Source organism: Drosophila santomea, chromosome 3R, assembly GCF_016746245.2.
Source record: "Drosophila santomea strain STO CAGO 1482 chromosome 3R, Prin_Dsan_1.1, whole genome shotgun sequence".
Lineage (NCBI taxonomy): Eukaryota > Metazoa > Arthropoda > Insecta > Diptera > Drosophilidae > Drosophila > Drosophila santomea.
In genome coordinates, this window is record NC_053019.2 from 446,655 (window position 1) to 458,820 (window position 12,166).

The 12,166-nt window shown below is 35.7% G+C and overlaps 1 protein-coding gene across 5 annotated transcripts in view; it reads left to right on the plus strand.

Annotated features, from left to right (window-relative positions):
- Positions 1–526: 526 nt before the first annotated feature.
- Positions 527–12,166, plus strand: part of LOC120451377 — a 50,966-nt gene continuing 39,326 nt past the window's right edge. The window contains exons 1-3 of one of the 5 annotated variants that reach the window (XM_039635027.2): positions 527–736; positions 3,297–3,446; positions 6,108–6,575. In XM_039635027.2, the coding sequence (XP_039490961.1) occupies positions 6,446–6,575 (130 nt within the window). In that variant the 5' untranslated portion in view covers positions 527–736; positions 3,297–3,446; positions 6,108–6,445. Of the gene's footprint in view, positions 737–3,122; positions 3,223–3,296; positions 3,447–6,107; positions 6,576–11,676; positions 11,886–12,166 lie in introns of those variants that run through there. The other 4 variants (XM_039635028.2, XM_039635029.2, XM_039635030.2 and 1 more) reach the window with 4 other exon arrangements.

Genomic DNA, 12,166 nt, shown 5'->3' on the forward strand with positions numbered 1-12,166 from the left:
GTGTCCCAAGCACTTAAAAAATGGCCTTTCTCTACGAACAAAATTTATATTATGCATTACTTTTTGGAATATATAATTACTTCAGGGGTACATAAGCTTTGGCTTTCCGAAATTTGCTTCTATTCTAGTTTTCTTTTACCATCACCTTCTCTCATGATCTAATTATTTTCTTAAGTCTTAGTATAAATACATACCCTATAGTTTTACTTAATCATATAATCACTGTAAGATTCCGTAGCACATCAATTTTCCCGAAAGTTACTATATATGGACATAAATATATATACTTATATACATATAATTAGTTGGTTTGTTATCAAACGACAAACAGAACATTTTATTTTTGGCGCCCAATATAAACAAGTTTTTTGCAGAATGCTTGTGCAGAGAATTTCACAGCACAGATAGCTAAACTATTCTGTCGGATGAAAGCCAAAAATGGTTGGTTAGAAGAGTCGCACACTAGTCTTTCATTGAGCTCCTTGAAAACTTTTCTGTTCTCTTAAAAGCTCCGTCATATCAGCATCTCTACTTCTCTTTTAACAGGGGCTGCCGACAGTGCGTTTCCTGTTCCAACGCCTTGACGTCGGAATGCCGTTAGTCCAGCATTTGACTGCACAGCAACCGGAGCAAGGCACTGATAACCGCATGTTTAGTGAGAGTGGAGTGACTATAGAACATTGCCGCAGTTGTAACGACCAATAAAAGGATTCTCCGATCAAGGTGAATTTAAAAGGTGAACTATTCTAAAGTTGAAACAAGGCTATCCTGATATAATTTTTAAGGCCAGTGACAAATTAGTGAAAATGAATATAAGTGTAATCAAAAACTAATTCATTTAGAAAGTGCCTATATATAATAGATTATACGAAAATACATTATCGAGCGCAACAAACAAAAAAAGGCAGTTTTTGAAGCTACGTATCTTTAAAAAAAAACACGCATTTCTATAAATAAAAATAAATATAAATAAATATGTATGAAAAAAGAAAAAGGTTTTTTAAACAAATAATATGTATGTATAAATATAAACGTAAACCAAAAAATCTAAAATAATTTGTTTAAAAATTATGAAATTTAAAAACGACATTAAAAATAAATCTACTCAAAAATCCATATCGAAGTTAATATACTCGTACAATAAGAAACAAACTAATTTAGACCGGTCTTCGAATTCCATATGCTAAGGTATCATACGTTCCCATTTGAGTTGTGTTGCTCGTGACAAAATAAAATAAGAAGAAAGGCTATAGTCGAGTTCCCCGACTATCAGACTCATGTAGTGTAAGTGCGAACAAGAAATTTTGACATTTTTCTGGCATATTGATAGAAATAGAAAAAAAATTAAAAAATGTTTCAAATGGGTGAGCGAGCGGGGCAGTTTTGGCCAGCTTGTGGGCGTAGCATGAAGTTTTTTTTGGCAAATTGGTATACACTAACAATATTAATAAAAGGAACTGAAAAAATATCAAAAAAATTTAAAATTTGTGGGCGTGGCAGAATTGGGCGGTTCCTGGGCGTTAGAGTAGAGTGGGTCAACAAACTTGCGTTGCGTCTATGTTTCTAGAATCTGTATGCTCACTTTCAACATTCTAGTTTTTATAGTTCCTAAGATCTCGAGATTTCAGAGATTCCAATGGAGAGGTTTTTTGATTTTGTGTTTTGCGAATTATTTTCAACAAAAAATTATATATTTAAAAAAAACAAGAGAGAACGCTATGGTCGAGTTCCCCGACTATCTGATACCCGATACTCAGCTAGTGGAAGTGCAAAAGAGAGTCTTCAACACTGACAGTTTTTGGCGGTTCGTGGGCGTTAGAGTGGGCGTGGCAAAAAGTTTTTTTGCAAATCGATAGAAATTTACAAGACTAAAACAAAAATGAAAAAATATCAAAACATTTTTCAAAAAATATTAAAACATTTTTCAAAAGTGTGGGCGTGGCAGTTTTGGGCGGTTTGTGGGCGTTAGAGTGGGCGTGGCAACATGAATCGACAAATTTGCGCTGCTTCTGTCTATGGAGTCTGTATGCTTAATCTCAACTTTCTAGCTTTTGTAGTTCCTGAGATCTCGACGTTCATATGGACAGACGGACATGGCCAGATCGACTCGGCTATTGATCCTGATCAAGAATATATATACTTTATATGGTCGGAAGCGCTTCCTTCTGCCTGTTACATACTTTTTAACTATTTATGATCCAAGATAATAAAACTGTAGTCGCTTGTAATATTTCGACTGTTCCTATGGCAGCAACATGATGGTATCCGAATTTGATTACATTTCGATTTAATTCTATGCCAAATTAAAACGATTTAGCTGTCTTAAAAAGATTCTTAAATTCAAGAAACATTCCATAGTAAACTTCTTATATTTGCGGGATTTTTTAAGTTACGAGGTATATAAACATCAGTTTGGCAAAGTTAGTATCCTTTAAAGTTTATTGATCGTTTCTTTAAACAGAAAATTCGTTCTAATGTATATATTTTAATTTTCATCCATCTTTATGTGCGTCTTTTGTCCGTATCAACGTCGATATTTCAAAAACGTCGATATTTATTAAAGCTAGAGTGTGTAGTTATACCCGTTACTCGTAGAGTAAAAGGGTATACTAGATTCGTTGAAAAGTATGTAACAGGCAGAAGAAAGCGCTTCCGACCATATAAAGTATATATATTCTCGATCAGGATCAATAGCCGACTCGATTTGGCCATGTCCGTCTGTCCGTCCGTATGAACGCTGAGATCTCAGGAACTACAAAAGCTAGAAAGTTGAGATACAGTAGACTCCAGAGGCATAGACGCAGCCCATGTTGACCAATGTTGCCACTTTAAAGCCTACAAACCGCCCAAAACTGCCACGCTCATACTTTTAAAAAACGTTTTGATATTTTTTCAATTATTTGTTAGTCTTGTAAATTTGTATCGATTTGCAAATAAACTTTTTGCCAAAAATGCCAAGACCACACTTTTGAAAAATGTTTTCATCTTTTTTCACTCTTTTGTTACTTTGTAAATTTCTCTCGATTTGCCATAAACTTGTTGCCACGCCCATTCCAACGCCCACAAAACGCCAAACACTGTCAGTGCTAAAATTTCTTCTTCGTACTTAAACTAGTTGAGTAACGGGTATCAGATAGTCGAGGAACTCGACTACAGCATTCTACAGCATTACAATAAAAGTCACGCGACGTACTGATTTTTTTATAAGAAAGCAGCTATAAGGTAAGTTTTTACGTACTCAAAATTTGACTACGTGAAATTCTTGAATTGAATCTCGCGCCACATTTTGTCACTAGTGCCAACTTTGAACGCACGATAATCAGCTGTTGGACATGTGCTCAAGAAAATAATGAGAAATCAGATAATTATATAATACTGAGTGATAATGAGAGTCACCGAGAGTGATAAATCTGTTTGAGGTGAAATCACAGTCTACATCGTAACGGGTGAGTTACCTTTCAAGTTATTCACGTAACATCAATTTTCATAAATATATAGATCACCTCACGGGAAATCGCCAAATGTGTTGTGTGGAATTTCCAACCTCATTTGCTAAATTTAGTATTTTTTATGCGTGATTATAATTGTGCGCGATTATAATTTCGATTATTTTCGAAAACAGAGCAATGAAAAGTTTCAGTCATTGTTCGTTTCAGAAACTCTAAAATCTACGATTACTCATGAAGATTTAAATACATTCAAGGACATTCCTTACGACTACTTTTGCCCATCGGTAAAAAAATCTCTTCCTCGGAAGATTTGTTCAAATTGCAATTTGTACACTGGGTCTCTTTCAAGATTGGCAAGACATAAGAAAAATTGCGAGGCCACCACTTCCATTCAGAAAGTTCGTCCGGTCAGAATAGCTGCCGCTCGACAAAAAGAATTTTTAGCAATTTTGAAATGTTATGAAGAAGAAGACGCCGAATGGTTAGACGCAGACATTATTGATAAAGATTTGACTAGTTTTGCGAATAAGGATTGTAACTATAATAGTTGGGCTCCTTTAATTACAATTGCCGAACATTTGAGCTCGCCATGGCATGAGGTGAAGTAAAAGAGATTTAATCTGCCACTTTATTCAGTGACAGATTCCTGATTTAGTTTTCGTAAGAAATAATCTATGTATTTTAATTCAGTGACAGATTTCTGATTTAGTTTTTATGAGAAAATACATACAGTATTTTTTGTTAATTGACAGATTCCTAATTATTTGTTTTCGTAAGAAAGAATGTATGTATTTTTCGTTCGCTAATAGAAAATAAACTTACATTATTATTTAGTCATTGTTATGGATTATATTTTCTTTTTTTTTTACCTATAGGGGGGAGTGTCAATTTATCACGTGACGGTCAGGGGGGGTTGCGGTGAGAATCACGATATGTCACATGGGGGGGGGGAGGGGGTCAAAATGGCCAAAAATTAGGGTCACGAGGTTTATGGACGGCCCCTTATTTTAGTATAGGTATTAGTGTTTACGTTTAGTGCGTTTGTATTTAGGTTTGAAAAATTATCCGATTTTTTTGAAATTGGGCTTCTAAACTAATAAATAGTTTTGGTAGCTTTCTAAGGCTAACTTACGAGTATCTAATTGCTCACAAAATTGACCTAAATTACGTGGTACGATGTACAATACAAGTTCCTTCAGGGGGCTTTGAGCTTTAAATTCTCTTTCAATGGCTCCAAAAATTACGGCTTTCTGTCGAACATCGTTTATTGGGTATAAGTTGAGCAGGTATTTAATTTGTCTGATAAACGAACTGAGACTTCGCTCTCGAGATAACTGCTGCACTTGGCGTATTTGGCAAAGAACTAAAATAAGGGTTTTTAATATAACAAGGACACACACGTTCTTGGGCGGATACCACTTTAATTGTAAAAGCTACCGATTTCCTTTTGGTAAATTCGCGTGCACAGTCTAATGGATAATTTAGTCATACAAATTACCTTTTCACTTGCGGATTTAATGGGATATTTATACCCGTTACTCGTAGAGTAAAAGGGTATACTAGATTCGTTGAAAAGTATGTAACAGGCAGAAGGAAGCGTTTCCGACCATATAAAGTATATATATTCTTGATCAGGATCAATAGCCGAGTCGATCTGGCCATGTCCGTCTGTCCGTCCGTCTGTCCGTCTGTCCGTCCGTATGAACGTCGAGATCTCAGGAACTAAAAAAGCTAGAAAGTTGAGATTAAGCATACAGACGCCAGAGACATAGAAGCAGCGCAAGTTTGTCGATTCATGTTGCCACGCCCACTCTAACGCCCACAAACCGCCCAAAACTGCCACGCCCACACTTTTGAAAAATGTTTTGAAATTTTTTCATTTTTGTATTAGTCTTGTAATTTTCTATCGATTTACCAAAAAACTTTTTGCCACGCCCACTCTAACGCCCTCAAACCGCCCAAAGCTGCTACGCCCACACTTTTGAAAAATGTTTTGATATTTTTTCATTTTTATATTGGTCTTGTAAATTTCAATTGATTTGCCAAAAAACTTTCAAACCGCCAAAAACTGTGTTTAAGACTCTCCTTCTCCCTTCCACTAGCTGAGTAACGGGTATCAGATAGTCGGGGAACTCGACTATAGCGTTCTCTCTTGTTTTTTTTGTATCCTACCGGCTGCGCCAATCAAGCATTAAGTTCTGAGGTATAGTTTCTCCCACAAGGCGTCCGAAACTGTCACGCACACACTTTTGATGACAGTTATTTTTAATTTATTTTATGATTTGTCAATTTAAATTTCTTTCTCGCCCTCGAGAAAATCAACTAGAGCGTTACTTCTTGTTAATATCTGAGCTACAGATTTGTAGCTAAACACATACTTCAGGGGCTCAGATGCTGTGATCCAGTATACTCCAGTTTTAAAGTTCCCTTTAAATCCCTTAATATGGATAACGTGATTAGTCAATACACGCTATAGTCGATACTTTACTAGCTATTTTCGAGTTACTAGATACGTTAAAAATTGATCCTGCTATCGAATCTGTGTGATTGTTACTTCTCCGTTACTTACTGCGATTTGATAACAAAAAAAAAACATACAAACATTGCAGTTTTAACCATTACATTTCTAATTTAAAATGTATTTTTATTCTCCTACAGATTTCGTGTTCGGAAGTGTGAAAGAGCCCATCAAAAAATTAAGGGATACATCAAACATCATTTATTAAATTTAAATATTTGATTTAGATTGACAAAAAGTTCCTCAAAAAAATATTCCTTATCTAGTATGGATAAATTATGAATGTTAATGTAGTGAAATGAATCCAAATGTAAAAAATCCTATTCCAAGCACGGAGAAACTAGGAAAAAATTAAAAACCGTTTTCTAATAACACCAGCAAATCGTACATTCGCATTCATTTAAGAATAAGTGGTTGAGGTCCACTGAACTTACTGTCTTCTGAAGCCACAGCTGCGCCAGTCGGCTGCGTCTTTGTAATGGAGTCGCGCCTGGCAACGAAAAGACACAACTCATACCCACAACCCTTTCGTCATCGTGTGGTGCTTATTGGATGGGCTTTAATATGGACAATGTCCCTGAACTCTGTATTCTGTGGAGAAAAATTGGGTAAGACACCTTCTTAAGCATTATTAGATTTCACAAACTTAATGGTAACTTGGTCGAATTTCATTGCCCTGAGTTTTTTGGATGTTACAAATATCGCAATAGCGCGACTACAATACATTGCGAATGAAAAGACCCAATACTGGCGCGTTGGTATGAGGTTCTCAACCACAAGACCATAACAATGGAGCCTCGAAATCGTCTCGCTAGCCTCAGAATCCAGAACGAGTGCAGCTCTGATCATTGTTTATATACTACCGTTCACATTGAGCCAATAGACGTTGAAGTACTGGCATTTAGCATTCAAATTACCTTTAAATCTGCAAACTATAAAGAAACCAAGTAAAAATACAAAACATCAGCATCAAAAATCACTATATACATATTTCGAATCAACAATTGCAGTGTTACCGCTTAAGCAGAATTCATCTGTATAACAGAAGAGGCACAACAATCATGTACAATTATCGTTCCTAATCCCGCGTGGATCCCATCTAAAAGTTAAGCTATGTTTAAAACCATGTCTTGCGCACACGCCATAAAGATTTGGATATTTGCTAATGCAATAATATTTTTACAGATTGCTATTCCGCAAAACCGATTTATGTACATGAAACTATTCGGTTGAATATAACTTTTTTTAAAGCTGTTATACAGGGCGAATTTGAAATAAAGGTTAATAAAAAGATAAAATCCCAATGTTGAGCTTTAGAAAGCTTTTTTATAACGGACTTACAAGTACAAGTGGTAAGACGTTATAACAATTAAGATAGTAGAATCCAAGCAGAATTGTTTTTGACTCTATAATGTATATTGCCCATCAGGATGTCAATATGAAAGTCAAGATATCGGAAACTAAATCTTGAACAAGCTTAATAAAAGGAATCAAGTTTCTAGTGCCTCATAGTCTTATTCAAAAGATTGTCACGCGTATACTAGTAACAGGCAGAAGGTAGCGTTTCCGACCATATAAAGTATATATATTCTTGATCAGGATCAATAGCCGAGTCGATATGGCCATGTCCGTCTGTCCGTATGAACGTCGAGATCTCAGGAACTACAAAAGCTAGAAAGTTGAGACTAAGCATACAGACTCCAGGGACATAGACGCAGCGCAAGTTTGTCGAATCATGCTGCCCACTCTAACGCCCACAAACCGCACTAAACTGCCACGCCCACACTTTTGAAAAATGTTTTGATGTTTTTTTATTTTTGTATTAGTCTTGTAAATTTCTATCGATGTGCAAAAACACTTTTTACCACGCCCACTCTAACGCCCACAAACCGCCCAAAGCTGCCACGGCCACACTATTGAAAAATGTTTTGATATTTTTTCATTTTTGTATTACTCTTGTAAATTTTTTTCGATTTGCCAAAAATCATTTTGCCACGCCAACACGAACACCCACAAACCGCGAAAAACTGTCAGTCTTGAAAAATCTTCTTCGCACTTCCACTAGCTGAGTAACGGGTATCAGATGGTCGAGGAACTCGACTATAGCATTCTCTCTTGTTGTATACTTTATTTGGTCGAAAACGTGGCCTTCTACCCTTTACATTTGTTCAAAATTTTATATTCATCCCAGACCGAAAATAAGGCCGATTTAAGGTAAACGATATTTTAAACTTAAATACGTTTCCTAACTGAGATAATAATGTATATATATTCATATAACGCATGTGAAAGTTGGTAAAATCAAATAAAAAGGAATTTGGCAGAAATGAAAAGATAATATATATCGTTATATAGGGTGTTTTTTTAGAGGTATAGAACTTTAAATTGCAATAAAACAACGATGGATTATTCGATTGACATGAATTTTATTGACATGAAAGATAATCTTGTGGCATTACATTTTAAATATGATTTCTGGCATATGACCGCCACGGCTGGCTCGGATGTAGTCCAATCTGGACGTCCAATTTGCAATGACTTTTTCCAACATATTTGGCCGTATATCGGCAATAACACGGCGAATGTTGTCTTCCAAATGGTTTAGCGTTTGTGGCTTATCCGCATAGACCAATGACTTTACATAGCCCCACAAAAAGTAGTCTAGCGGTGTTAAATCACAAGATCTTGGAGGCTTATGAAAAATCGGGAACAACAGCAATCTCGTTTTGGGCCCATTCGACGAATCTACGCCTTGCTTGATGATCGTTTGGTTTCAATTCTTGCACGAGTTGGATTTTGTAAGCACGCATGACGAATTGCCAAACCAAACTGAGAATAAATCACTTGACAGCTGTTAAATCGGTCGCCATCTTGAACAGTAATGCCAACTTAAAGTTCTATACCTCTAAAAAAAACACCCGTTACTTAAGAAAATAAGCGTGAGAAAACACAAAAATGCTCTATGAAGTATGCGACACTCATGATTATTGACTTTAGGAAGGAATATTGAGATATTTTTTAATGATTTTGGTTAGGGAAATTTATAAGTACATGACATGGACAAATAATAGAATATCATATATATCAAAGATATACACAAATATTTATTATACAAAAATTTTACAAAATGACAATTAAACATTGATAAGTTTCGACAGTTTGCAAAAGCTTATTGCATTTATTATAAGTGTCTCTTTTACTCTTTTTAAAAAATAAAAATAAACTTTAATTTGGGAAAAAATATTTAATTTTAGATCCCTTTAAAAATAACACTGAAAATAATAATAAAAATACATTTTTAACAAATATTTTGGTTCTGATTGAAGAGCATTTAATAATCAAAAACCAGAGAACATTTTTATACCCGTTACTCGTAGAGTAAAAGGGTGTACTAGATTCGTTGAAAGCAAGTAACAGACAGAAGAAAGCGTTTCCGACCATATAAAGTATATATATTCTTGATCAGGATCAATAGTCGAGATCTCAGGAACTACAAAAGCTAGGAAGTTGAGATTAAGCATACAGACTCCAGAGACATAGACGCAGCGCAAGTTTGTCGATTCATGTTGCCACGCCCACTCTAACGCACAAAACTGCCACAGCCACTTTTTAAAAATGTTTTGGTATTTTTTCATTTTTGTGTTGGTTCTGTAAATTTCTACCGATTTTCCAAAAAACTTTTTGCCACGCCCACTCTAACGCCAACAAACTGCCCAAAGCTGCCACGCCCACACTTTTGAAAAATGTTTTGATATTTTTTCATTTTTGTATTATTCTTGTAAATTTCTATCGATTTTCCAAAAAACTTTTTGCCACGCCCACTCTAACGCCCACAAACCGCCCAAAGCTGCCACGCCCACACTTTTGAAAAATGTTCTAAAATTTTTTCATTTTTGTATTGGTCTTGTAAATTTCTATCGATTTTCCAAAAAAATTTTTGCCACGCCAGTGTTAAAGACTCTCCTTCGCACTTCCACTAGCTGATTAACGGGTATCAGATAGTCGGGGAACTCGACTTTAGCGTTCTCTCTTGTTTGATATTTATATTGATAAATATGTTGCACATTTTTTGCGATGAAAAACAAAAAAAAAAGTGAAAAAAGTGAATTGGGTGTGCAGCCATTAGCTATTCACTTATTCTAACCGCTAATGCTACTTAACATGTAAAACCGACGGAAAACCTATATGGCAGGCTCGATTATATCGAAATGTTACACTTATAATGTTTGCTTAAAAATAGTGTCTGGGTAATAAATCGAATATGATAAGAAACGAATAGTCAGATATTCCGGAAGTCATGGGCTTATATTTATATAGAATTAAATAAGTTAGACTCCTTAGAAATAAAACTAATAAAAGAAATCCGAGTGCGGAAGTTACAATGACCCACATTCACAATTCCAAATCGTGAAAGGTTCTTTTGTCAGGGAGCAGCTCTGGCTCTCTTTACCAAAAACGACATGCGCTGTTATCCTCATAAAGAGTTGATTTGCTGGCCCTCTGTTGCTACTGAGAGAATTTCCTTGTCGACAGCTCGACGATAAGCGTGCGCGATGGCACTCGGCTCCGATGGCAACGTCCTAATTCCGAGTCCTGGCGTAAAATACAGTAGTTCACCGCAAATCTCCCATCGTCGCGGACGTGTGTAGTTTTAGATACTAGTAATATCTGAAAGCATACCGCCTGTCACGCGCTGTACTTGATGAAATCGGAAGCCAACGTATATTGGCACGTGTTTGTTCATAACGAGCTTGGGGTGAACCTTTAAATGTGTATGTGTTCTGGGAGCTGTCGAAAAGGAAAAAATAATAATATTAATAAAATAGAGACCAAAAAGTGCAGCATTAGTCTCATCTTCCTTGTCCATCCCGAATAAAGCACCGAGCCAAAATATATGAAAAGCCGGCAGCCAAGAATTTAGCGCCCTTCGTAACTTAGCCACCCCCGACGACATGTGTCCCTTAAGAGCTTTAATGGAGAAAGTATAGACAGTTAGAAATGCAAAATATTTTTATTTACTTCGATTAATTGTTAGTTTCAAAAGCAAATTCCGATTAGTTCCAACGATATGAGCACTAAGATAAACTCAAGTTTTTCTTAGAAAAAATTTTAAAAGGGTGAGAATTTTCATGTTTGAACAGTTATTGACAAATCGATCTGTAAATTGTTCTGAATGCTCAATATTTAAGTATAACGATTTAACATTAGTTACTTAGTAGAAATTTTCAGAAAGCATGTCACTGACCAAATAAAAAAATATTAGTTCACAACAAGACTGCGACCGCCAGGTGTCCTATCGATGACAATCGTCTAAAAGCGAGAGTCGTTCAGTTGTTAAAATTTAAATAAACTTGGCTACTTCCGTCCCTTATAAATATTTTTTGGATACCACGCCAATCTCATATCGTTCATATGCTCGTGAGGATGAATTTGAATGCCTTTGCTGCCGTGCCTATAGGTGGTGTTGCTTCAGTGAGGCCAGGCCGGTTATACAAGGATCATTATAATTTATCCTAGCCCATAATATAATATATTAATATTATATTTTAGTCCGAGTTTTATATTCATCTTCAAAGTTAAAGCTTAAAATAAATATGCGCGCTTAATCATACAATGAAGTGATTGTCGAAAAGTTATCGATTTTGACTTTACTGTAGCTTCATATGGGCTGATTTAACCAACCCATGAGTGGCAATTTTAAAAAATCAACAGAAAGAGCTTTGATTCTAATGCGAGTGACATACCAGGCCAGCAAAGGCTTCTTATGCTTCACCGCAAGTCGATTTACTGATTATAAATCTCTCGCCTCTGCCAGAGGATGGATTACTGGAAGGCCAGGGCGTTGGTGCTGTCGGTCATGTGTATCATTAGCACCGCCACGGCAGATGGGGAAATCATTTTTCGCATCGATCCACTGGGTAAGCAAGGTTAAGGCACTTAAGCGATTTTAAGATATATATAATTTATTTCAGGATTAACTTTTATGATAATTTTATTGTTTTATTGTTTTGTTACGAAAATGCATTTGATAAAATAAAATGATTCTAATTAACAACCCTGCACTAAACGTAATAAGTTACATTGAGAAAGCTAAAAATTCCGGTTGACATTATAATAAAATCTTCTTATTTTAAAACACGTTAATCTGTAATTCTTATAGGGAAACCAGTAAAAAAACAAGAGGGAACGCTATGGACGA